The sequence below is a fragment of the Hydra viridissima genome, unplaced genomic scaffold, assembly GCF_058129835.1.
Source record: "Hydra viridissima isolate aposymbiotic clone 2 unplaced genomic scaffold, HvirCarnegie_v1 scaffold_12, whole genome shotgun sequence".
NCBI lineage: Eukaryota > Metazoa > Cnidaria > Hydrozoa > Anthoathecata > Hydridae > Hydra > Hydra viridissima.
This window is the reverse complement of record NW_028324311.1, coordinates 690,717-717,216: the sequence shown is the minus strand read 5'-3', so window position 1 is coordinate 717,216 and position 26,500 is coordinate 690,717. Positions and strand designations below refer to the sequence as shown.

The following is a 26,500-nucleotide window of genomic DNA, read 5'->3' as shown; positions in this document are numbered from 1 at the left end:
TCAGTCAATATAAGAGTGTATTAAACAAATTAGAAGTAAATTTTCTATTAAATTTAATTTACTTACCTTTAACGGGATAACTGTTTTATTAACTACATCCTCCAGGATCTTAATTACCAAACTTACATCTTCAGGAGTGGCAAATGAAGAACTAGACTTCATGACATCATTTATAGTTTTAATCTTTTCTTCAGCAGAGATGCATGATTCGTTTGCATCTTGTTCGTTACATGTAAGTTTCTTGATTTTAAAAGAAAACAAAGACAACAAAAAGATGAAGTTACCATAAAAAATCACAAAAGACAATCCAAATTTAAATTGAGAAGCATAAATGAATCTTATTCTAAATAAAATATTTTAGATTGAATTTTTAATTACACAAAAAAAATCTCATGTATCTTCCCATGAAATATCAGGACAACAGGAATACACGGAAAATCCCTGAATGAAGAGTACAGAAAATATAAAAAGAAATAAGAACATAAAGGTAAATGCTGACTAAACATAAAGTTAAAATTCAAATAAACATACATTACGCAATTCAAGTAATTTCTTAGTATCAGGAGATTTCGGATCACACTCAGAAAAATCAGCATCTTCCCAGAAACCCCCTTTTGTAGAACTCCAGTCACATAAGCGTTTTGCTATTCCTTTTTTGTCAATGTTGTATTTGCATGAAACATTAATTGTGGTGTTAACTAATGTTGTGTTAAATGAATATTTTCCTTTGAATGTGTCATCTCCTACTGCATCGGACAAGCAGTATTCTAAACATCAATACACTCTATCATTAGCTTTTTTTTGGATCTACATTGATTGATTTGGATCTCAATTTTCATGTTTAAAATCATGAGTTTTTGAATGAGTTTTATTAATGACTGCATTTGCATTTTAAAGCCACTTACGAAAAGAAAGTACTGATAGACATTATTTTTATAATAATAGATAAAATAATATATAATAAGATATGTAATATAATAATAATAATAATAATAATAATAATAATAATAATAATAATAATAATAATAATAGTAATAATAATAATAATAATAATAATAATAATAATAATAATAATAATAATAATAATGATAATAATAATAATAATAATAATAATAATAATAATAATAATAATAATAATAATAATAATAATAATAATAGTAATAATAATAATAATAATAATAATAATAATGATAATAATAATAATAATAATAATAATAATAATAATAATAATAATAATAATAATAATAATAATAATAATAATAATAATAATAATAATAATAATAATAATAATAATAATAATAATAACAGTAACAATAACAACAACAACAACAACAACAACAACAACAACAATAATAATAACAATAATAATAATAAGTTATAAATTATTTAGTATAATAAAAAAATCCCACTTTATTTTGAAACTCAACACGTGTAGAATAATATACAACTTTCTGACTATATTTCTGCAAATTGCAATTAAGTTTAAAAACAAAATAGCAACGCTGTGAAAAATGAAAATTAACCATCAAACAAAATTTAATCATATGCATTGAAATCATCATTGAGAGCTGTATTATTCACTACCAAAAGTATATAAAAACTAATGTAATTAATTAACTATTAAATTCTTTAATATTATTCTTAAAAAATGTTTTGTATTTTTTGAAATTCTGTAAAAACATTTTCTATACTTAATTTTAATACTAACAAATTCCCAGCAAACACAACCATACAGGACCCAAACGGGAACTATCTGGAATGAACCGTACGAGATTTGGCCGCGGGATCTACACGGTAACCATATGGGCAAAATAAAAAAAAAACGAAAAATCATTTGGCTGCTTTTTTCTTTCCCCGTATTTATCCCAGATTTCTCCCGGATGAGTTTTAAATAGATCTAATTTATATATTATTATTACTATATTATAACTATTAGTTTACTATAGTATATATATATATATATATATATATATATATATATATATATATATATATATACTAGCAAACTATATAATTAAATAAAATATATGCTTTGTTAGTATTTCAGAATTAGTTATATAGAACAAAATTAATAGAAAAACATTAAGAAAATAAAGTGCTTTTCTTACAAAATTTACTAGTAGGAACGAAAAAAAATATCACATTGGAACTTCCTCCGAACAGCTGAGGAATATGGATTGATACAAGTTTTGTGGTAAACTTTGGTTAAAATTGTCACGAGCAATAATTTTTGTTAACTAGTTTAAATCAAAGCATCCATAGTCCTTTAACTATTGTATTTTCAAGAAAAAAAAGCATTTTCATAAAGGCCTCGTTTTTTTTTTTTTAAATATCAAGGTTATCTAATATTAAAAAAAAAAGACAAAATGAAAATTTATAATGGTCACAAAATCACCTAGTAAAAAAAGGAAAACGCAGACCCTAAATTTGACCCATTACAAAACAAAAGTAAGCTATAAAATAGTTTGAACAAAAAAAAAAATTACAAACAAACCAATTAAAAAACATCCTTATGTAAACATATGGAAACTAACACTTTATAAAAACCCAATAAATAAAAAACATACCTGCTTTAACTACAGTAATATTGACGGAGTCTTTATAAACTGTTATACTTTCAGTATTGGATTTAATGTGAAAAAACATTTTAACTGTCATAGAGTCTGTTGCAGATAAATTTGAAATAGAAACTGTAAATGTCTTATTTACTTGATCAACTGACAGTCTGTCCTTGAACAACATTTTGCCATCTGGCGTAGCAGAGAAATTGTTATTTCTTAACTCAGCAACCATAGCAGTTGTTGTTAAAGAGTACACAAAAAAATAAACAGTAATCTGATCCTTTGCAAAATCACCAATTACAATATCTCCAAGAATCTGAACTGTATCACCTGTTATATATAGGTTTTTGTTGCTCACAGATAATTTGATTGAGGGCACTAAAGAAAGAAATTTTCTCCTTAGAGAAGCAGAGCAAATGTCAGTATTGATTATGAGAACTAAGAGCCTACCTGTTGCTCTTCATTTTTTCTGATATGAAGCATATCTGACCCAGAATATATTATTTAAATTATCAAAAAACTGGTCGCAACATAGAACTAGAAAACATTTAACACATTAACAAACAACTTAAAAATTTTTATAAAAGCTGCTTTTTAAAATATAGTTACTGAAAGCTTTTTTTCACAGTATTTTTTTTATCTTAATAGCTTAATAAAACAAGCAAATTAAAGGCCTAAATTGGTATAAAAAAAAACTGCAAAACTGAGTATCATGAATAAATTTAAAACACAAATTATATTGCCTTTATTTAATTTAAAGAATCAATTATGTTTTCTATAACTGATTACTTTCCAGTATATCATTTAAAAACAGATCCAAAAGTAAGTTGCTGTCAAAGTAAAGGAAACTTATACAACTTTGATTCTTTTAAATTTTCTCTGAAACATGTATAAACACATGAAAATCCCCTTTCTTGTTATTTTTTTTTTCTTTTTTTTTTTTGCTATGGAGAAGAAAAACTTTTCATAAATAATTTAGTGAACATTTGTAAAACACCATAGCAAATTTTTTTAAATGGAAAATTATGATGCACTTAATATCCTTAAAGATTTTTCTTTGAGCTTAGCTCATGTAACATTTCCTAAAAAGAAAAATCTTTAAGGATGTTAATTACATCATAATGCTATTGTATAACAAATAATTAGCATAAAATGCAGCATAATAGCATATTGTTGTACATAACATCCTTAAACATTTTTCCTGCATTTATGCCAACTACCAAGCATAAATAATTTGCATAAATGAAGCAAAAATGTTTAAAGATGTTTTATACATCAATATGCTATTTTATTGCATAAGTAATTGGCATAAAGTGCAGCACTGTTTTTTTAAAAATTTTTAATGATGAAAAATATCTTTTATTTAAGCATGATAACAATTTAAAAAATATGAAAAATCTTAAAATTTGAAAGTATTCTAAATCCTGATTCAATTGCTTTCAACGCAACTTTCAATGCCACACTAAATATTTATCACTCTCAATTAAAAAAAACTGTTTTTCTTTTAAGATTCGCTGTAAGCTGCAAGCTCTTAAGTTAGTTATACAATTCAAAAACAACTGTCATTATGGATGATGAAAACTACTCCTATTTCTTGGGTTATGACATGTCTGGAAATGATGTTAAACCCAATACAAATTATCATACTTTGGTAGCAAAAAAAGTATCAAAAGGAATTACTAATGTAAACTGCCATTTTCCTCTAAAGTAAAAAAGTCAATGTAACTAAGCTTTTTATTTCTTTTTAGTTTTAGCCTTAAGTTTACTGAATTTTATTATTGATCTTCTACTTAAACATTTCCAATTATCAAACTAGTTTAAATAAGAGACACTTTAAATCTAAAATTACCATTTTAACTAAAGATTAATTTTTTTCTTTCAACCAGAAAAACCAAAAAATAGCAAGCAAGTTCTGAACATGTTTAAAATTTTACTTAAATAAAGCTGAATTAAGTCAAGACTGATTTTTTTTACTATTTCTATATTTATCCAAAAAAAAAAACACCTGATTTTAAAAAAAGTTTTCATACCTTTTTTGAACATTACTTTATAGAAAGATTTTATTGAAAGATTACAGCGGTTTTAAGTGAGACAATTAGGAAATAAATTTTAAAGCAAAAAAAAAAATTGAAAAAAATGCTTTCACAATGAAACAATTCAACCAAAAAATGTATAAGAAAGGAAATGAATTTTTCAAATAACTCACATTTCTCAAAAACAAATATGTTAACAGAGTTGTTTAGAACCAATAATTCTCTAGTCTCAGCTTTATAATGAAAAAATACTTTGATTGTCATCGAGTCAGTTAATGTTAGATTTGAAATAGAAACATCAAACATCAGATTTGAATAATTGGTTGACAATCTGTCAGAGTACAACCTTCTACCATCAGATGAAGCAGATAAACAACTATTTTTAAACTCAGCAATCAATGCTGTATTTGTTAAAGAGTATACAAAAAAAGAACCATTAAAAGTCCCATCATCAAAAAAAGCGGTACTAGCAAGTTCTCCATGAAACTGGACAGAATCTCCGGGCTGAAAAAAACTTCCATTGCTTGGATAAAACTTAACTAAGGAATCTAAATAAAATAAGAAAACAAGACATAAAAGTTTTAGAATTTCTAATGCTACATAAATATAACAGCTTCAAAATTAATTTCAATTAAACTATTTTTATATTCTACAACTAACAAATAATTAAACAAACACCCGCGCAAGACTTAAACAAACTTCATAATATACATGGCACTAAATATTAAGCAAAAAAAATAATGAATTATTTCAAATAACTTTATTTAAAACAAATTTAATAAAAAACTTTTAATCAATATTACATTACAAAATTAAGTAGAAAATCAAACACCTTTAAAAAAAAATTATAAGAATAGGTTTTTATAGAAATCTCAATAATGTTTTACCAAAAAAAAACAACTCAACAAAAAACTAATTTTTACAATTAAAAAAATATTACCTAAATAATTAAGCAAATCAAAAAATAATAAAAACAATATAGAAATCAAACAAAAAAAAGTATGAAAACAACAACAAAAAAAAAAAAAATAAAAAAAAACATTACAAAAAAATTAAAAAGCAAAACATACCATATAAATAAACAGTAACATTGACAGATTCTTCAAGAACTGATACACTTCCAGTGTTGGATTTAAAGTGAAAACGCATTCTAACTGTCATAGAGTCTGTTGCAGATAACTTTGAAACAGAAACTGTAAACGTCTTATTTGCTTGATCAACTGACAGTCTGTCCTTGAACAACTTTTCGCCGTCTGGCGTAGCAGAGAAACTGTTATTTCTTAACTCAGCAACCATAGCAGTTGTTGTTAAAGAGTACACAAAAAAAGAAACATTAACTATCCGATCTTTGGCTGAATCGCTAATTGCAATTTCTCCAAGTATACGAACAGTATCTCCTGGTATGAGCAAACTTTCTTTTTCCACAGATACCTTGATTGAGGGTACTAAAGAAAATAAGGACACCTAGCTGCAAGAAGAGTAGAACAAACATTATGAATCAGGGCATGAAATCCTACACTTGAAAAAGAAGAAACCAAACTTTTGCTGCATTCCCTAACTTTATCTTTATAGCACAGTTACAATCCTTTAAAGTTGTTTCAAGTTCAAAATAATCTGATTGACTGAAGTTCAAAACGTTTTCAGCATTATGAGAAAAAATGAATTAGGATAAAAAGTATCAGAGTCAATCTTAATTAATTACAAGTCTAACAACAATAAAACAACCAATAAACGAAAGAAAGTATCCAAGCACAAAATCAAAGAACAAAAAAAAGAAAAAAAAAAAAAAAATCAACTGTAAAAAACTTATAAAAACTAATTCAATCTACCTAGTTTCATACAAAAACCTATTGCTAACAAACGCTCCATAAAAAACTTATTTATTAAAAAACGTACCTGTTTTATCTACATTAATACTGACGGAGTCTTCAAGAACTATTATATTTTCAGTGTTGGATTTAAAGTGAAAACGCATTCTAACTGTCATAGAGTCTGTTGCAGATAACTTTGAAATAGAAACTGTAAACGTCTTATTTGCTTGATCAACTGACAGTCTGTCCTTGAACAACTTTCTGCCGTCTGGCGTAGCAGAGAAACTGTTATTTCTTAACTCAGCAACCATAGCAGTTGTTGTTAAAGAGTACACAAAAAAAGAAACATTAACTATCCGATCTTTGGCTGAATCGCTAATTGCAATTTCTCCAAGTATACGAACAGTATCTCCTGGTATGAGCAAACTTTCTTTTTCCACAGATACCTTGATTGAAGGTACTAAAGAAAATAAGGACACCTAGCTACAAGAGGAGTAGAACAAATATAAACATGGAAAATTAATCTTACACTTTACAAAGTAGAAAAGATTAACGTTTGCATGTTTACCTATCACTAAATTTAAAGCACAATTATAACTTTGAAATGAAAAAATAGAAGCTTAAAATTCTTTAACGCTAAAATAGTCAAATGAGCTGAATATCAAAACAGAGTTCAGGATCACAACAAAAACTAAATTAGGAAGTAAAGAATCTGAATCAATGTTAACCACTTTCAAGTTAAACTATATCAAAATAGCTGGTGATGGACAGACACACACCAAAGCAGAGTAACAAATAATTATAAAGAATAATCGTATCTAAAAACCATGCAATAACCAATTCAATCTAAATAGTTTCATACAAAAACCTATAGCTGACAAACACTCCATAAAAAACTTATTTATTAAAAAACGTACCTGTTTTATCTACAGTAATATTGACGGAGTCTTCAAGAACTGTTATACTTCCAGTGTTGGATTTAAAGTGAAAACACATTCTAACTGTCATAGAGTCTGTTGCAGATAGCTTTGAAATAGAAACTGTAAACGTCTTATTTGCTTGATCAACTGACAGCCTGTCGTTGAACATCTTATTGCCATCTGGCGTAGCAGAGAAACTATTATTTCTTAACTCAGCAATCACTGTTGTTGCTGTTAAATTTGACACAATAAAGTTTACATTTTTAATTCGATCGTTAGCTATTTCGCTAATAGCAATTTCACCTTTTATTTTAACTCTATCTCCTGGAATAAGCACACTTTGTTCTCTCATAGGTGCTTTTATTGTAGGTACTAAAGATAATGTTAAATTAATGTCTTTCAGTAGGATGAAATGAGGATTGTCATTGTATTTATGTTTTGTAGAAATATGTTTTATCTTTCACTTTGTTTTACTTGAGGTTTAATGGAATTTTAGAGGTTTGTTTATTTTTCAGAGTTTGTATGTTTCATAGTATAATATTTTTGGAAAATTGATCATATTTAGTAGTAATTTTTCAAATTTTTAAAATCTCTACTATAAAGTCACTGAGAGTATTTAGTTACATTTTTTCTTTTTTTTAAAAGCTAGGCATTTTGCTCATATTGTAACAAAATCTTTCTTTATATTCTGCTATAAAGATTTTTTACAATATAAGTAACTATTACCATAATGAAAAAAATATATAATTTGTCACTGCCTTATGAGTTCGTCATGCTAATATATTAAATGCAATGAAAGCAAATAAAAAGTTTTTAATCAGTTCAAGAGCAGTTTTTGGAACATCTTTAATGAATTTTTCAGTATAAATGAGTAAACTATACCTAAAACAATTGGTTTATTAGACTGCCTCAAAAAAAGCAAAATAGAAATTGGTCTAAAAACAAAAAAGTACAGTATTTGCAAAAATGCATATTAACCAGGCTTCTTTAAAACTTTGTGTTGTCTGATGAGAGTAAATTTCAGGTATTTAGTTCCAAAAAGCAGCAAAGAATTTGATGCAGATCTTATGATTATCTTCTAGAGATAAATCTGAAAAAAAGCTGTCAATTTTGAGGGAGCTCACTATTGTTTAGGAATAGTTTGCATTGAACTTTGTGGGAAGGCTGCTAAATATCAAAAGTATTTTAACAAGACAAGTGTATAGCAATTTGTATGCCAAAAATCTCCTTTAAATAAATTAATACACTAAAAAACTCATTTTTTAGTGTATTAATTTATTTAAAGGAGATTTTCAAAAAACTCACAAATTTTTTTCTAACAAGATAATGATCCCAAACAAACATACAAAGTGGTACAACAGTTCCTAAAAATAAGTAAGAAAAACATCCTAAAATAGCTGCCACAAAGCCTGGACCTTTACCCCAAATAAAATTTCTGGGGAATTTTGTAATTCAAGATACGTCTTTCAAAACAATCAAATAAAAAAGAATTTTTTTAGGTTTGTAATGAATCTTAAAATTCAATTGATCATATTTCAAAGCTTGTAAATACCATCCAAAGATATTTAGAAGTAGTTATAAAAGCAAAGAGAGGTGTGAAAACTTTTTAAACTGAAAATCAGACATGGTATAGTTGCTTTTTTAATAATAGTCATTGAAAAAGTATGATAGCTCATAATCAAAACTGATGTTTCTTCAATCTGTTGCCTTTTTTTATTTTACAGTTAATTTACAAGATTTTATTCTTCATTTAACAGAGTTATTTTTGAAATAAATTAAGAAGATTTATTAGCTATTTCAATAAAATTTTTAAAATAACTCAACATTTATGTTGAGGTAAATAGTTAAGCTTTAATTGCTCAAGTGTAATTTTTTATCGACAATTCTATATAATATTGTCCATGACTGTATATAAAACTAAAAAAAAGAAAGGTCTTTTTAAAAGTTACTTTTTTAAAATTCAAACCTGTCTTATCAACAGCTATCATGACAGAATCTTTATAAGCAAATATTTCCCCAGTGTTAGCTTCAAAATGAAGTACCACTTGAACTGTCATTGAGTCTGTTGTTGCTAACTTTGAAATAGAAACAATAAATCTTAGACCTGACTGATACCAACTGGTGTTTTGACTGATGAAAACTGACAGTCTGTCCTCAAACAATCTTATGCCATCTGATGTAGCAGAAAAACTGTTATTTCTGAACTCAGCAATTATAGCAGTTGTTGTTAAAGAGAACATTAAAAAAGAAACATTAACTATCCGATCTTTGGCTGAATCGCTAATTGGAATTTCTCCAAATATATGAACAGTATCTCCTTGTATGAGCAAACTTTCTTCACTCAAAGACACCTTGATTGAGGGTACTAAAGAAAATAAGAACACCTATCTACAACTAGAGTAGAACAATTATAAATGTGGAAAATGAATTTTAGAAAAAATCTAATGAACCAAGCAGTTTATTGATTAACATAAATAAATATTCTCATTAGAATATGAAAAGATCATAGTTGTCTGTATCTTATAATTAAATATTCTATTGGTAAATATTATAAATACACTTCATCACAAAGTTAATGCAACACTTTTAAATTTGGATTTATTTAAATTGTAACCTATTTTATCATGTATTTTGACAAACATATTAAGAATAGAACACATGAACAAAATTATTTCAATGATAATAGTAAAATAGAGGATGGTGAAAAAAAAAACAAACTAAAACCAAAAATATGGTTCATTTAATAAAAGAAAGTAAAATCATTATTCTTATTATGCATACTGATACAGTTTAAATTAAAACATTTTTTGACTTTCAATAACTAGTGTTACCACTTCTTGATGTTATTACAGCCTGTAAGTGCCGTGGCATGCTTTCAATTAGAGATCTAATTGTTTCTTGAGGGATATCTTCCCACATACAGATAAGATTTTCTCGTAGCTCACCTATGCTGTTAGGTGGTAGATATTGGCTTCAAACATAGTGTCCCATTATGTCCCAAAAATGTTCTTATGGGTTCATATCTGGACTGCAAGCTGGCCACTCCAAAACTTGAATATTAACATTACTTTAAGTATTCAGTAAAAATATGTACCATATATGTTCTATTATAAGCCTACATAAGAAGGAATCCATCTCCTTTGTACACTGCAAAGGTACACAAAAGGTTCTAAAATGTCTGCAATGTATTGTTGAGAAGTCAGATGTCAACCATCAACAATAAAAAGCTCTATAATCTGCCCCATACCATCAATGAGCTGCCTCCATATAAAGTGGTTTCTCAAATGATACAAGCAAAATATCTTACTTTCAGTCTTCTGCACACTCTTGGGCGGTGATCAAAACATGCAAGACAAAACCTTGATTCATTTGTAAATAAGACCTGTCCCAAATCATGTATTTCCCAATTCATATTCCTTATTGCAAAAGCCAGTCTGTTTCCTTGGTGGTCTACAGACAATCTAGGAACAGTAGCTGCTGCCTGAGGTCATAGCAGCTGTTCCATGAACCTCAGCAAGTTGTATTTTTAGACTTCGTGCAACAGCAAACCATTCTCTCAGTGTTTGAAGCATTAAAAATCAGACCTTCACGCCATAGGTAGCTTATGGTCTGCCTTAGCCAAGTTGTCAAGCATGATCATTGGTCTCTACAAAACTTTGTAGAACTGTTGAATAAGATACTACAAATCTTCTACCAAGTTCGCAATTTGTTAATCCTTCATTGGACAAAGTAACAGTTGCAACACATTCATCACAACTTAAGTTTTGTCTAGAACACTGTATTGCAAGCAGATGTGTTGCTCAAATGACAGTAAAAAAATGTAATGGCTTAAGCAATTTAAACCATTATATACTTTTCTTTTAGAATTCAGGTTTAATTACAGCAAAAACATGCTACTTATGAAAACCTGCTATAGTTTCGAAATTAAGTAAGGGAAACAAAAACAAAACTTCCAAATAAACATTTTCATCATCTTTCATTGATAAATCTGGGAAATACATGATATTTTTCAAAATAAGTAAGAATTTTTAAATGGTGCATTTTTATAGTAGGAATTTATAAACTTTGTGATTAAGTGTTGGTAAAAACAGTTTCGATTCAAGAATTCAAGAATCAAAAAATTCGAAGCAAGATTCAAACAGGTTGGTTGCTATCATGAAAACATCAGCTGCAGAATATTTTTATTTTTAAAATCAAAAGAGACAGAAAAAAATATTTCATCATTGACATCAGACAGGCTCAAAGATTGTGTGGGTGATGCATTGTGTGGGTCTAGTATTGACTGATTTATGAAGAATTGCCAAGTACTGAGGTTGAGCAGGTAAAAAAGGAGAGACAATTGTGGACATTTGGCTTCTGTTGTTCTACGCACTTAAGAGCCATTTTATTTCGTTCCTAATATCTTTATTACTTGTCAACAACCTCGACAACGTTACAAAAAAGTTGTTCGCTATATATAGCATTTAAACATACAACTAGTGACTCTTGTCAACAATTAATAATCGTTATAAAAACCGTTATAATAATAAAATTATGCAACGTGTGAATCTTGTCAATAATTAGCAAAGCTAATTATTGGCACATTATTGACACATATTAAAATCACAACATCTCCCCCAGCTCACCAAGAGCTCATACATAATCTTGATACTTTCGGTTAGGAAACACTCTTCTCCCATATCGAGTGAATCGAACAGGGTATGTCTCTATCTCACAATTTGTTGGATAGTTTTGACCAGTGTGGTCCGCATTATTGTCAGCTTCATCATCGTCCAGGGGATTTGTTTGGGAACTTGGATCTTCGATTACAACGCGTTCTAAGTTAGTTTTGGGAGGTTTAACCAGCGTCAGGTAGTAATCGTCATCAGTTGTTATGTCTCCTTTCTCGTCCCCACAACGATGCTGCAGATGAGAAAAGTGTCGTGGCAACGTTTAAACCATTACGCAGTGCCACTATACTTCCTTTTAACCATCGCCGTGTACACGGCGTCATATGCTTGGGCTTCACCCACACTTTGTGGCCAACTTTCCATCCTTGAAACTTAGTTAGGGGTTTTTGTGTTGATTCAACTTTATCAATTCCAGGAATTCGGACGCGTTTGTATTGTTGGCATAAGATTTCAAAAGGTGTGCCGTGTTTTGATGGAACGTTGTTGATTAAGAATACAGACATAGGTATACCACATTTTGCTCTCGCGTTTGTTCTTTTTACCGTTCGATGAACTCTTTCAACAATTCCATTTCCAGATGGTTTTTCAACAGCTCGATAAATAAGTCTTATTCCCCACGTCGACGCCATAGCTTGCATAGACTGAGATCTAAACGACTTACAATTATCTAGGAGAACATCGGAAGGAGGTCCACTTTCATCGCTTAATGGTGACCATAACGTGTACCTGCTTGGGCCACAATCGATACAGGTGAGATATAGCAATGAATCAACGAGAACAACATCGCAGGCTACTCTTTCCCACACTTTACTGACAGCAAGATTTCCTTTATCCCATGAAACCACGTGAGGATCAATTGAATTGCATTCATCACATTCAGCGACAACTAGTCTCACTGTTTCTCTGTTAACGTGGATACCAGCACGCGAGCATAACTTCATACTCTTGGAAACTCCCATGTGTGCTATTGAATGAACTTTTTTAACCTGCTGATTATCGTGTTTATAAATGATATTACATTCTTGTGTTGCAACTCTGTGTTTTAACCATTTTGCTGGCACTCGTGTGAGTTCATCTGCGACATTTTTTGTTGTTGGTATTCATGTAACATTTACATTTATGGCATAATCTTCGACCAATTTTCCAAATATCTGAAGCCTTCGTCGGATTTGCATTTCACATTGTCCAGCACATTTTATAGGTTTGTCACGAGTCAATTCGGAATTCAACCAGCTGAATACACTATGAGAATCAGTTTTGATAGAGACATCACTTGGATTCCATTTCAATGCCATATTGAGACCTTCAATACATGCATCCAATTCAGCTACGTTGATATGCATTGCATCAGACTTTGACCGGAACCATGTCGCATCTTCTATTTTTTTGTCAATTTGCATTATCACAACTCCTTTTGCCAGCGAACTTGCATCACACCATACATTAAGGGATGCATTTGGTTTGACATTCCATACGCCTTTGGCTGGATCGCATTTGATGACTTTCTCCACGACCTCCTTTATCATTTCATTAACGTGCTTATCCGTAATAGTTTCATCCCAACCTGCCTCGTTAGTACATCTTTTTATAAAGCTGCATGCGAGTCTCAACCATCCAGCAACTGGTAGATTAGCAACCAGATTACCACACAATAAGAATATCTCTCTCTTGGTGAGCACATTTTTTATAATGGGAATCTCACGACCTCTCTTCCAAAACATTTCCTTTGTAGACGGATTTACTGTTACTTCCAATCCTAGTGCACGAACTGGGTTTTTGCCAAAATATTCAGGTGTTTTTGCGTGAAGACCCCATTTCTTCAAATGTGCCACCAGCATTCTTCCATTTCCATTGGTTGCCAAGGTGTCATCAATGTATCCTCTTGTTGATTTTGCGAGTGCTGAATTTTGTTGGAGCACATATCGTAATATTGAGCTCATCATCACAGGTGCTAGGTTCAGACCGAAGCCCAAACGTGTAAGCGCATACCGTTGATTTTTGTAAATGACAGTTTGGTAAGGCCAATGTCGTGTATGCACATGAATTTGTAAGTATGCTCTTTTTAGATCCACCACAGAATCGTTGCTATTTGTACTCATGAGTCTCCAATCTCTCATTGCATCGTTGATAACATCCGCATCCCTTGTAGAGGCTTTTACATAGGCGTTGAGTTCGCGATAATCAAGCACCGGTCTTATCTTCTTTTTGTTATCTTGCATGACGCACATCAATGGTAGTAATCCTTTAGCTTTGCCCATACTTTTTTCGTCATATTTGACAAGTATGCCTTCTTTGATCCATTCGTTAATTTCGTTGTCGAACGCTTCACAATGTTGATTAGATACGTTATACTGACTTGTTCTGTTCTTCATTTTAGGTTCGTTCTCCCACTCCCAACTAACAATCCATTTTTTGCCATCAAAATAAGCTTTGCTTGTTCCAATTTCAACAGTCGCAACGCGGGGTGTCGATGAAAACTTAATTAGAGAATTACAGAATTTTAATTTCCCAGTGCCAATTTTCAGCTCATCACACGACTTTATTAGATCCATGCCGATAATCATGTCGTACTTGTTTATTACTTCATCCACGCATAACACCAATGCATTAAGCAGGCACCCATTCGTTGGGTGGTGTATTTTAGCAACAACTTCCTCACATCGAATCATTCCGCCCATTGTTGCAACATCCACTACACGAATCACTTTGTAGTTAGATGGCAGTAGCTTCTTGGTGATGATTGATTGCGAGCAACCAGTATCTACAAGCGCTGTAGCTTTTCTTCCGTTTATCACCAAGTCGATAGTAGGTAGTACTGTTTCGGGACGAGTTCTTGTAGAAATACCTAATGCGAACTCGTCCCTTTTAAGTTTTCCTGGTTTTGTTGACGTTTGTAACAGTCCTTCGCAGCATGTTTATGCGAGCATTTCTTGCATAAAGAGGTACATTCACGTGCAAAGTGATTTAATGATTCGCAATTGAAACATCGCATTTCTTTCTTTCTCCGAATATGACTTGTCATTACTGTCCCAGTTGTTCGGTAACTTGCATTTACCTCTTCATTCACAGATAAACATGCCGCATCCAATCTGGTTTGTACAATTACAGATGCAGTCTTGACGCAATCGTCAAAGCTCAACGCATCCTCTCCCCGAAGAATGGCACGCAGAACAGCACCATCATTAACCCCAATGATGAATTGATCACGAAGTCGACCGTCTCTCTCTGAAGGCAAGAACTTGCATTCTTGAGCTGCTCGAATCACTCGATGCGCAAACGTCTGCATCGATTCTTCATTGCCACGATAAGTTTTCCCAAATTCATACCGTGAGATTAACGATGATTTTCTTATCTCCAACGTTTCAAGTTTCACCACCAACTCTTCGTACGAAACGTCCTCTGGCAGTTCAGGTGCTGTTAATTCTTCCATGGTATTGTAGATTTTTGACGGCAGAGCAGCAAGCAAATATGCTACGTGTCGATCTGCAGTAATGTTGTTTATCACGAAGAAAGAAGTCATCTGCCGAATAAATCGCTTTGGCTGTCCATCTTCATATTGCGGAGATAATAGACACGCCCGGTTAGCTTGTTGTTCTACGTATTTAAGAGCCATTTTATTTCGTTCCTAATATCTTTATTACTTGTCAACAACCTCGACAACGTTACAAAAAAGTTGTTCGCTATATGTAGCATTTAAACATACAACTTGTGACTCTTGTCAACAATTAATAATCGTTACAAAAACCGTTATAATACTAAAATTATGTAACGTGTGAATCTTGTCAATAAGTAGCAAAGCTAATTATTGGCACATTATTGACACATATTAAAATCAGAACAGCTTCCCTTCTTTGTCTGCCCAGCCTGGATCAAGTGTTGGAAGCAAAATAGTCTGCACATTGAGCATGTGCTGCGAGTACTGACTTTGAACAAGCTCAAGAGAGTTGGAAATTTCGCCACAGCAAGCGCTATTATCCAGCATATATATTTTATATTGAAATCTAATAATTACATAGTTGAGCAACAGCTATAGAAAACACAGAAATTTACTAAGATGAGGCCAAAAAATATTTTGAACAGTTGATGGGAGGTAGTTAAATGAAATATTATAGAACACCATTAGTCAGTTCTGTGTCTGAAAAAAAATTTAGATAAGAACGTTAAACCAGTTGTCTTGCTTCTATCTATTTTCTTGCCTATTATTGGTTATCATTTGAAGATGAATTTAATGTTTTCATGTTCATCTATTTCATAGCTGATGAAACTTAAAATACCATACGTACTTGTACTTCATTTTACACTAACAACTCTTCTCTTTAAAAGGCAACAAATCATTTGTAACCAACCACAGACTAGTAAATGACCTACCAACTGTCCACTAACTGAAAACTCTAATCTTCTAGTTAATTTTTACAAAGTAGCATCAACTCAGTTCCCTCTGGACTACATCAGTTTGTTTCCAACTTTGTGTACCCTCAACCCTAATACACAAATCCCATCATCAACAATCTAATCACCTCTCTTTGGTCTCTAAATCATAATTTTTAAAATGGCTCTTGACATAATCAAGACCTACCACATATTTATCAACAAAATTGTTGTTCACATAAGCAGATGTTCTGCTCTTCACCAAATCATCTTGATCAATTATGGCACTCACAACAGATTTAATGATGATTGGCACAACATTTAACCTGAAAGTAGGTTTTGTCAGGCAATACCTTTTATTCCATAGTCCAGTTAGTTTAAAGTTTTTCTACTACACATTGATGAGATGACAACAATATTCTCTTCAAACAAAAACCTTTCGTTACAAATTTTCACCTCCTTTTATACAGGACAATATCCATCATAAAAATCAACACATACTTACAATTACTACATATTCACAACAACTATCAAAAGTATTAACTTGATAACGTTCTAACAATTTTTTCAACAAAAATACAGTATCATTATTTAAAAAAACTCACCAGATTTTACCCAACTCTAAATTAAAAGAGTTTTTAATTGTAATGATTAAAAGCCTGTTAAAACTCTTTAATCTGCTTGTGGTGAGAAAAAACCTTTAGAAGCTGTGGTGTTTCAGCTTGATGTCAACCCTACTGCACTTGCAACCCCTGTTCCCTTGAGCTTGAGCCAATATTTGATTAAATTAGTAAAAATGAAGAGGAGCAATATTTTGAAAAGTTTTGGTTAATGCTTATCCAAAAGTGAGCCAAATTGTAACTAACTGCAAAAAGATATTTTTTTTGTTCTTTTTACTTTTCTATTTATTTTTTACTGTTCTATTCATTTAATGGTAAAGATAGCTTAGTATTAACATAAGAAACTTATTCTCGCTTTCTATAATTATTAGAGTTGCATAGCTTTTTTTGATGTTTTTTGAGTTGCTAATCAAACAATACTTTAATATCATTTAAATAAAGTTTATGCAATAATGTATAAAAGATAAATATATTTTTTGTCCAAAATATCGTGATTCTTGCTCCTGTCATTATTACTGATGCTATTTCTAATACTTACATAATAATTCAAATGTTAAATAAAAAAGCCTTGTAAATTATAAACTGTTTACCTTCAACATTTATAGAAATACTAGCAAGAGCATCTCCACCATAATAACGATTCTCTGATTGCATAATAATAGTCATAGAGTCTGTAACTTTTATGTTTGAAATAGAAATGAAGAAACTCTGATTTGTTTGACTTACGGATAATCTTTCACCAAACAGCATTTTTCCATATGGTGTAGCAGAAAAGGTTTCATTGACAATCTGAGCAATAACTTTCTCTGATGAATTAAAAACGTTGTATGAGAAACTAACATCTTTAACAGAATTATCAGAGACAACTCCAACTATTTTAACTAAATCTCCAACAAATAAACTTTCATTGTTCACAGATGCTTTAATCCAAGGTGCTAAAAATATTTGTTTTTTGAAAATTCAAGTATTTATACAAAATGGTTTATATATGTTTGACTAAAATTTTCTTTTAAACATATTATAAAGCTATAAACTAAATTGGGATTTTCTATAATGCAGGTTTGCTTAGAAGAAAAGACTAATTTCACATTACTTTGAAATTGAACTACAAATAAATTAATCTGAAGAAGAAATATTCTGCAATTCTGATGATCGCAGAAGCTGATAATTGCAATACTGATAATTGCAGCAGAACAATTTTTTGGCCTTAAGGTTAAGAAGTTTATGTCACATTTCTCTGATTGTAAAAGAAATTTCTTACCATTCTTCAAATCACCATCTTCTTCAAACAAAGACTGTAATTTGTTGATATATTTTATAAATGAGTGATATAAGCAATGAATTTTTTCTTTTTAATTTATTATTTTAAAACCCTTAATGAATGCAAAACAATTGATATATACCTAGTCTTTATTAGCATTATTACATTTCGTCTTAAATTCAGATTAAGATTTCTTCAATATCTTCAAGGTACATGTCCAGAATGGTCTCATCTGTAAAACTTGTAAAAACTTGTTAAAAGGATGGAAAACAAGATCAATTGATTGTAACGAGCTAATGAAATCCGTTTTATTCTCCTTTCTAGTAATCAGCAGACAAAATTAGGATTGCTTAAGAAGATTAATTTTACCTTGCCTGAGATAACTAATAGCTTTAAAAATTTTAATTTTGATTAAAGAATGTTTCTAATGGATAGTCCCTGATTTTCTGACATCTTACATAAACTATCTGATATCTGCCCAAATGAATATTTTATCATTTCATTTTCTTTTCTATTTTGAAAATGCTCTTAAAGGAAGTTAAAAATTCAAAAAACTTTTTTTTGCGAATTATTTGGACTTGAGTCTTACTTTTCCATCATGGTGCTGCCAATTTCTACCAATAGTGCAAACAATGAATTGAAATATTTCTCAATCATTAAAAGAACAGATGTCACACTTTATGTGCAGATAAAAATCTTGTTGCAATACAGGATATGCATTTGTTTTTTTGAAGTATTCTATATACTATAATACAATTCATAAAAAAAGATGGAATGTGTAGTCTCCTAATGAACCTTTCAAGAGGTTTTTGCCTAACTTTGTCTGCTTCTCTATGATTATCGCAATTGATAATAAAATGGTACTTATAAAGTAGTATTTATAAGTACCATTTTATTATCAATTGCGATAGTCATAGAGAAGCAGACAAAGTTTGGGCTTTTGGTGAAATACACCTTTTCATCTTTATGCCAAAGAATTTGAACTCAATTAAAAGCTAGAAAATTTGTTACACATAGCTTTGCAAGCAAAAACGCTTTTTCTAACTACATTTTTTTAGAACTAAAATTTAAAAATTTGCCCTTTTAAAAATAATGATTAAAACTTAATACAATAACAACTTTTATGGTTTAACAGTATAGAAATCTCCTCCTTCAAAAAAAAAATTTCACTTGATTCAATAATATGGTTTAAAAAATATTGATACATTAAGATGATTCACAAATTATTTTTCCAAAATATGGTAAAAAAGTAACCTAAAAAAGTAATTGCTTATTGATTTTCAATCCAAAACTAATATAATTGCTAAAAAATTTACTTAAATTTGAAACAACATCAAGTTCAGTCACAGCTTTATGATATGTTATGCTTTCACTCTGTTAATAAGTTTCAGACAATAGAATTTAATTATGGTTTACTATTACAAGTTGAAAAAAATGGCACATAATTATGTTACCATTGCAAATTTTTTAAGTGCAAGAAAAAAATCATAAAGAAAAAAAAAACTCAAGCTCATTTATCTTATATGCATATAAATTTATTTTCAGCAGGTTATGAAGATTATAATGAGCCATTAAAAACCATGCAAAAGATGCATGATCAAATAAATTTATTTTTAAACTAAAAAAATATTGAAAACAAATTATGATTTAATCAATAAAATTAAATGTTAAAAAATTTTATGAAATCTATAATTCTTACCATGAATGTTGATTAATAAACTGGTACAAGTCTCTCTGCGATACTTTAAGTTTGACTTACATTTAAGACATATGAAGAAAGTATTAGAATCTGATAACTTTAAATTTGAAATAGACATCATAAACAACTGGCTATTTATTTGATTGAGATTTAACCTCCTCCCATAAAGATTATTTCCATGCAGAGTAGTAGAAAACCTTTCACCATTACTAAACTTAGCAACAGTTGAAACTAAATTTTGTTGGGCAAACCAAAGCTCTTCAATGAAATCTCTATCAGAGTCGCAGTGACTGACATTTTGCAGTTATATCAACTGAATCTCCAATATGTAAAATGTCTTTGTTTATTGATCCTGTGATTGAAGGTGCTTCAAAAAAAAAAGATTACAGAACTTGAAAAAAAATTGAAACAAAATGAAAACTAGTTAGGAAATATATTAAAAGCTAATTTATTTTCCAGTTGCTCAAATGTTCATCAGCAAATGTTTTATTTACATTATAAAAAGCCAATCAAGTTTGAATTGCATTTTTATTGGATTTTATTAGCCATATTTTAAAAGCACATCTAATTAAACAGGGTAATTCATAAACCATTTAAAATTTAACTGATTTTTAGCAATTAAAAGTTAACTGATTTTTTTTTTCAAAAAATAAAGCTATATTATTGTATCAAGCTTTAATTTAAAATTAAATTAGCTGTTTTTACTGTTTTTAGCTAACCATAATACCAACCATACTTTTAGTGGTATGAGGCATGCTTCAAATACAAATTTTAATTGTTTGATACTACTGCATAGTGGAAAATCATAATTCATATTAAAATTTAAATTAAGTGTAAATTACTACAAAAACTAATTGTTTTCAATTCTTTTGTAAAGGATGGAATCAATTCAGACCTGAAGTTTATTAGCTGTATGGTTCATCAGCCCTTCCAAAGAGACGCTTACATGTGGAATGAGATTGTCAACATCACACAATGTGTTGTTACTAGCTTAAAACTATATTCAATTTGTCTAATAAATTTTTAAATTTTACGCCCAAACATCTAGAAAAATTCCATATCAATCATAGTAAAGAAAAAAGGACTTAAACTTTTTTGTATGGAGAGAGAGAAAACCTTTGTTGTTCTATAAAAACATAAGTTACTTACAAAAGTTTTGTAGAAAACCTTTTACAATTTTAAACATTATGAAAATATTTCCTTTACATTAAATAAAGAAAACTATTAGTTTCATTTTTAAAATTAAAATTTTTTTTTTCAAAAACATAAATTTAAACTATTTTAATATTAACTCTTTTTCAAAATGTAGAACTTATTTTTGATTACTTTAAACACTTTTTCTTTAATGGAGTAAAAGCAACCCAATATAGTTACTCATGAGTTTAATTTGTTTATGATATCTAATTGAATTTTGCAAAAGCATACATGAAAAGTTGCAGAAAAAATGCTACATAGTTTCCTTCCATTACTTGGCCTTTAACAAAAAATCTTCCTAAATATAACTTTAGTGGTTTTTGTTATGTTAATTAACAGATTTATTTGGATTATGAGTAAATAAAAATTAAATGCAAAAAATTTTGCAGAGAGGTTTATTTTGGTAGGGAAGGTTTGTAATTGCAACTTTGCATTCACTGCAAGAATCAATAACTTTGAAGTTTATCTTGTATGACAAATTTAAAATTTTCAGCAAAATCACCCAATATCAAGCATTTTGACACAACTTCATTAACATGATCTTCATGATTATAATTAAACATGCTGCAAGTGACTTGCAGCATGGAACTTAATATCATTATGTTTAAGAAATACCAGAAATATAGTTGATAAAGATCTTAAAAAGTCAATAAATCCTTATATCCTTTTCCTATATATTTCAAAACTAATATAAAACTTATCTGAAGAGTTTTAATTTGTTAAAACCTTAATATTATAAAGAAGTTTAAACTATTTACCTTCCATTTCAATGATAGGTACACTAGTAACTGCCTCCCCTTGTAGCTTATCACCAAACATTTGCTGATAACTCATATACATAGTCAAGATCATAGAGTCTAATGCCGTTAAATTTGATATAGTAATTTTAAAACTTTGGTTTAATTGCATTGATGAGAGTCGGTTTTTGTAAAATGATTTACCATAAGAACTAGTAGAGAAATTACCTCCTTCAACTTTTTCAGCAATTATATAACTCATTGAAACTATATTTTGAACAAAAAAGACACTAATAATTGAAATTTTTTCTGATTCACGAAGAGTTGTGTCTCCAATCACATCAATTGAACTTCCAGAACGTGAGTTGTTTTGGTTTTTAGAAGCTAGGATTAAATGTCCTAAAAAAGAGTTTAAGATTGAAAAAGTGTAGTAAACTAAAAAAAATTACTATGCTGCAAATAAACAATCCTTTCAAACATTGTATAAGGGACTTTGCAAATAGAATTTTTGGAGACTGTAGAAAAACACCTCTTATATTTTAAAACCCTTGATTATATTTTAGCATTAATAGCATGTGTAAAATTTAACCTACATTTTAAGCACAAAATTACCTTGAGTTTCAAAAATATGATGCTTAAAAATGATTATTACAGATAAAGGAACCTCAGAGTGCTTGCTATTTATTTAAGATCCTGCCATATGAAAACCAACCTAAAAATAGTAGGAGCCATCCAAGCAACAACAGCAAATTTAGGTATTCTTTAAATATAAGAAAGAATGTGCATGTGGCAAGAATGTTTGTGCTGCAAGCACAAAAGCCCATGTTGCTTTATTTTTTTAAAATCTAAATGCATTACAAAGCATTATGTTTAGGTAAAACATTTTCAAATGCAACGATGATCAAACCTTTTTGTGATGTTGAATCAAAAAAAGTTCAGTGATACTGGTGTGAGTAATTCTGAAAATGACATGAATGTTAATGACCTAAGCAATTCTGACAAGGTGATTGATGATGAGCTGACATCTGAAAATGAGTAGGAAGATTCAACTGATGGTATCTAGGTACTTTGCATTGGCAAATGGTGATGGATAAGGCAAAGAAAAAAAAACAAACTTCTTTGAGGGTAAAAAGTGAGGGTAAAGAGGGTCCTGAAGGAAAAAGATTTATATTCAAGGGTTAGAAGAGACCTCATGAAGGTGGATAACTTCATTACTTTTTTCAACTTCATGTTAATTTAGGATGTTCTTTAAGAATAATATTTTTGCTTTTACTATTTAACATTATATTCTTTATCTAGATTATTCAGCAATTTCAGTACTTAATAAAAAAGTTTGGTTTCCAAGTAGCTTAGTAAAAAGCATAACCTTTGAAGGTCCCACTGCATTCTGAGCTCACTTAACATGGCTTTTTGTTACTTTATCAAAAAAACAACTTTTAAAAAATCACTGACTAACGAGAAAAGTTGTCAATATAGGCATTACCAAGATGCCTATATTGACAACTTACATACTGACAACAATATGTATTGACAACAAATAGTTATTTTTCTTTTTTTCCAATTTTATTATAGTTCTATCATCCAAACTTCTCTGTTTAGCCTAAGTTTCCATCAAATTTAATGCCTCTAATAAATTTTCTTTTCATGTTAAACTTTCTGCCTTCAAAGCTCTATTTGCTCAAAGAGATTCTCACCAGATCCTACCGTCATATCCTTTATTGGCTGCTTAACAAACATGGGGATTTTAGTCTTGGTACTTGTCTTCACTTTAGGCTACTGATATACCTATATACTCACTTGATCATATATATTTCTACTTGACATAGATTTTGCACTGCTTTATCATGAAGCAATAATCACAGATATATTTTTAACTTATTCTCTTAATTAGCATCAGTAAATGCTAGGTTTTAAAACTACGATGATGTCATCTTACACTTTAGGATATATTTTACTTTTAGTTGTAGCACTTTTTAACAGATTCATTTATAATTGAAAAAATAATCAAGAGCTTAAAAACCAGTTCATCTGTTTCAGCCTAATCTTTTAATTGCCAGAATAGTGGTGTAAACTAATGATAAGATCAGCTTCCTGCAATTGTATACAATTTATCATACTTGATCAGAAGAAATTTCAACTAAAAGTTGCATTTTCTTTGTGGTGAGTACTTGCTATCATAAAAACACCAACATTCTAAATTTACGGACCTCTCCACAGCATCTTAATTCAGATTTGATATTTTATTTTTTGATATAAATATTTTGTTAAATACAAATAAAAACACCTCTTCAATAAAATCAGTTCTGTAAATGAAAAACAAATAAGCATCTTTGAAATATTAAAATAATGCATAATCGGTATTATAATTTTGATCATCATCAGATCATAATCTGGTAGCAGAGAAGTTTTTTCAAAGGAAGAATGCCAAAAAGAACAAGAAATTGAAAATCTACAAAACAGCAACTTAATAATGAAAAATCTACATTAACTAAGAAAAAACTTTTAAAATCTTCATTTACTCAAACAAGACACCAGCTCATTCAAGTGCTTGGTGATGATGAACCTCAAAGACAAAATTTGATGACACAAAAAGAAGTCATTGAGGTATTGATTGAATTGCAAAACAACTACAAGCTGCAAAACAATAAAACAAAGTTAAGAATGTGTCATGAATAAATTGAGAAGATAGTTAATGACTTTTAGCAGATGCCATGGAGTAACTCATCAAATAGATGTCAAATAACTGTGTTGAAACAATGCACAGTTTACATAAGAGTAGCAGTAATAAATAGAAGCAATTTGGGAGGTATTTGTTATTTAGAGAAAATAATCAAGTAAATAAAATGAACTTAAGCAAGAATTGTGTGATTTGTACATATCATCATAAAATTTAGTACAACAACAATATAGGACAACAAGATTTGATAACAAACATACACTTAAAAGCAGTTATTTTGTAGTATATTGCAAAAAATATTAGAACATTTAGTAGTAATGGAAAAGATAATTTTTAAAGATGTTACAAAAATAATTGCAAATATGTGTTAATTGTAAATATGTTCTAGTTTTTATGACATTTTTGAGGGTATTGTCAGGTACAAAAGAAAGAGAAAATTTGTAAAGATGAGTTGTTGTTTGAAGAGAGTATTGTTGTCATCTCATTGGTGTGTTGCAAGAAAACAGCATAATTTGACTACAATATTGAAAAAATAGAAATATTTTAGGAATATTTAGTTCCAAAGTGTCAGACCAAAGACAACAGTTGAGATTCTTATTGCCAGAAATAATGCTGAGTTATACTGTGCAATAAAGGAAGAAAGAAAAGGAACTAGCAAATCAGTTGCTCGAATCATACCAATTGGATGGACTTGCACTGTTGGGTTCGGTGAGAACTTAGCAAATCACTTTATAAAACTAGCATCAAGCAACAAAAACATGGAAGACATCAATAACACTCTAAATAGGTTATGGGAAATTGAAAGTGATAAAGATTTGCTGAGAAGAATTACAATTAGTCCAGATGACATTAAATCACTAAATACAAAGCAAAATCATTTAAGATGAAAAACAGAAGATTAAGCTCAAGATACTCTGGAAAGAAGATAAACATTTGGACAATAATTAAGCAATCAAATATAATCATTTGTCAGACACAGAAAAGCGTCTAATAAAGAACAAGTCTTGCAAAGACTGCAATAACATTATCAAGCAATATCAAGAGATTTGCCTACCACATTTTCCAGTTTTCCGCCTCAATAACTTAACTACTTAAGATAGAATTGCTTTTGATGGTTCTGCAAAGTACTATACTTAATCAATTAATGATGTTGTATATCAAAAAGATTGAGTGACAATTCTACTAAGATTTTGAAAATACCCATTAGCTTAGCCTTGTGATATAGCAGAAATGTATTTTTTTCCAGTTTTGTTTCAGTTTAATCAAATGGTATTTGGAATCAACCTACTGCCTTTTATGGCACAGTATGTGATACAAGAATACACAAAAAAATAATCAAAAAAATACCAATTAGCTTCAGAATCAGCTCTTGGATCAACCTATGAAGGGAATTGAATAAATTCAATTGATGATGAAAAGGCAGGGATTCACTAATACTATAAGCTACATGACATTCAGCTGGAATGTATGCAAAAAAATAGCTATCAAACTCAATAGAAGTCCTGAAGGTTATATTAGAAACTGATTGTACCAAATATGTTAATTTAGATTCTGGAGAGTTACCATCAGTTAAGACTCTTAGAATTATCTGGAAAACAAAGCCAGATTTATGTTCCTTCAAAGCCGTTTCAAATAAGTTTTGTTAAAAAAAATTGGCAACCTTGTTTGATTCATTAGAATTCATCTCACACCATACCATTTGCATTAAGTTTTTATGCAAATTTTGTGGATTGATGGACTAAAGTGGAATGATAAAATTTTGTACAAACATGTTAATCAAGTAAAAATATGGTATTAGGAATTATAGTATCTTCTTATTATAAAAATTCCTAGATGTTTGCAAACAACAACTATTAAAAATAAAACCATTCACATTTTTACAGATGCATCCAGTGTATCGGGCTGTTGCTTACTAACAATTTTTATACGACATAAGAGTGTTGACATGC

The 26,500-nt window shown here is 29.7% G+C and overlaps 2 protein-coding genes across 3 annotated transcripts in view; both read right to left on the bottom strand.

Moving 5' to 3' along the window:
- Positions 1 to 20,216, bottom strand: part of LOC149880627 (uncharacterized) — a 30,851-nt gene extending 10,635 nt beyond the window's left edge. Inside the window, exons 1-10 of the mRNA XM_090068094.1 lie at positions 19,944 to 20,216; positions 17,574 to 17,918; positions 9,292 to 9,690; positions 7,323 to 7,697; positions 6,491 to 6,865; positions 5,665 to 6,039; positions 4,768 to 5,142; positions 2,568 to 2,939; positions 532 to 767; positions 67 to 240 (exon numbers count right to left, since the gene is read on the bottom strand). Coding sequence (XP_089924220.1) covers positions 67 to 240; positions 532 to 767; positions 2,568 to 2,939; positions 4,768 to 5,142; positions 5,665 to 6,039; positions 6,491 to 6,865; positions 7,323 to 7,697; positions 9,292 to 9,690; positions 17,574 to 17,918; positions 19,944 to 20,064 — 3,147 coding nt within the window. The 5' untranslated portion in view covers positions 20,065 to 20,216. The remainder of the gene's footprint in view (positions 1 to 66; positions 241 to 531; positions 768 to 2,567; positions 2,940 to 4,767; positions 5,143 to 5,664; positions 6,040 to 6,490; positions 6,866 to 7,322; positions 7,698 to 9,291; positions 9,691 to 17,573; positions 17,919 to 19,943) is intronic.
- Positions 19,944 to 26,500, bottom strand: part of LOC149880623 (uncharacterized) — a 37,282-nt gene continuing 30,725 nt past the window's right edge. The window contains exons 4-5 of one of the 2 annotated variants that reach the window (XM_090068095.1): positions 21,896 to 22,273; positions 19,944 to 20,310 (exon numbers count right to left, since the gene is read on the bottom strand). In XM_090068095.1, coding sequence (XP_089924221.1) covers positions 20,219 to 20,310; positions 21,896 to 22,273 — 470 coding nt within the window. In that variant the 3' untranslated portion in view covers positions 19,944 to 20,218. The remainder of the gene's footprint in view (positions 20,311 to 21,895; positions 22,274 to 26,500) is intronic. The other variant, XM_090068096.1, reaches the window with a different exon arrangement.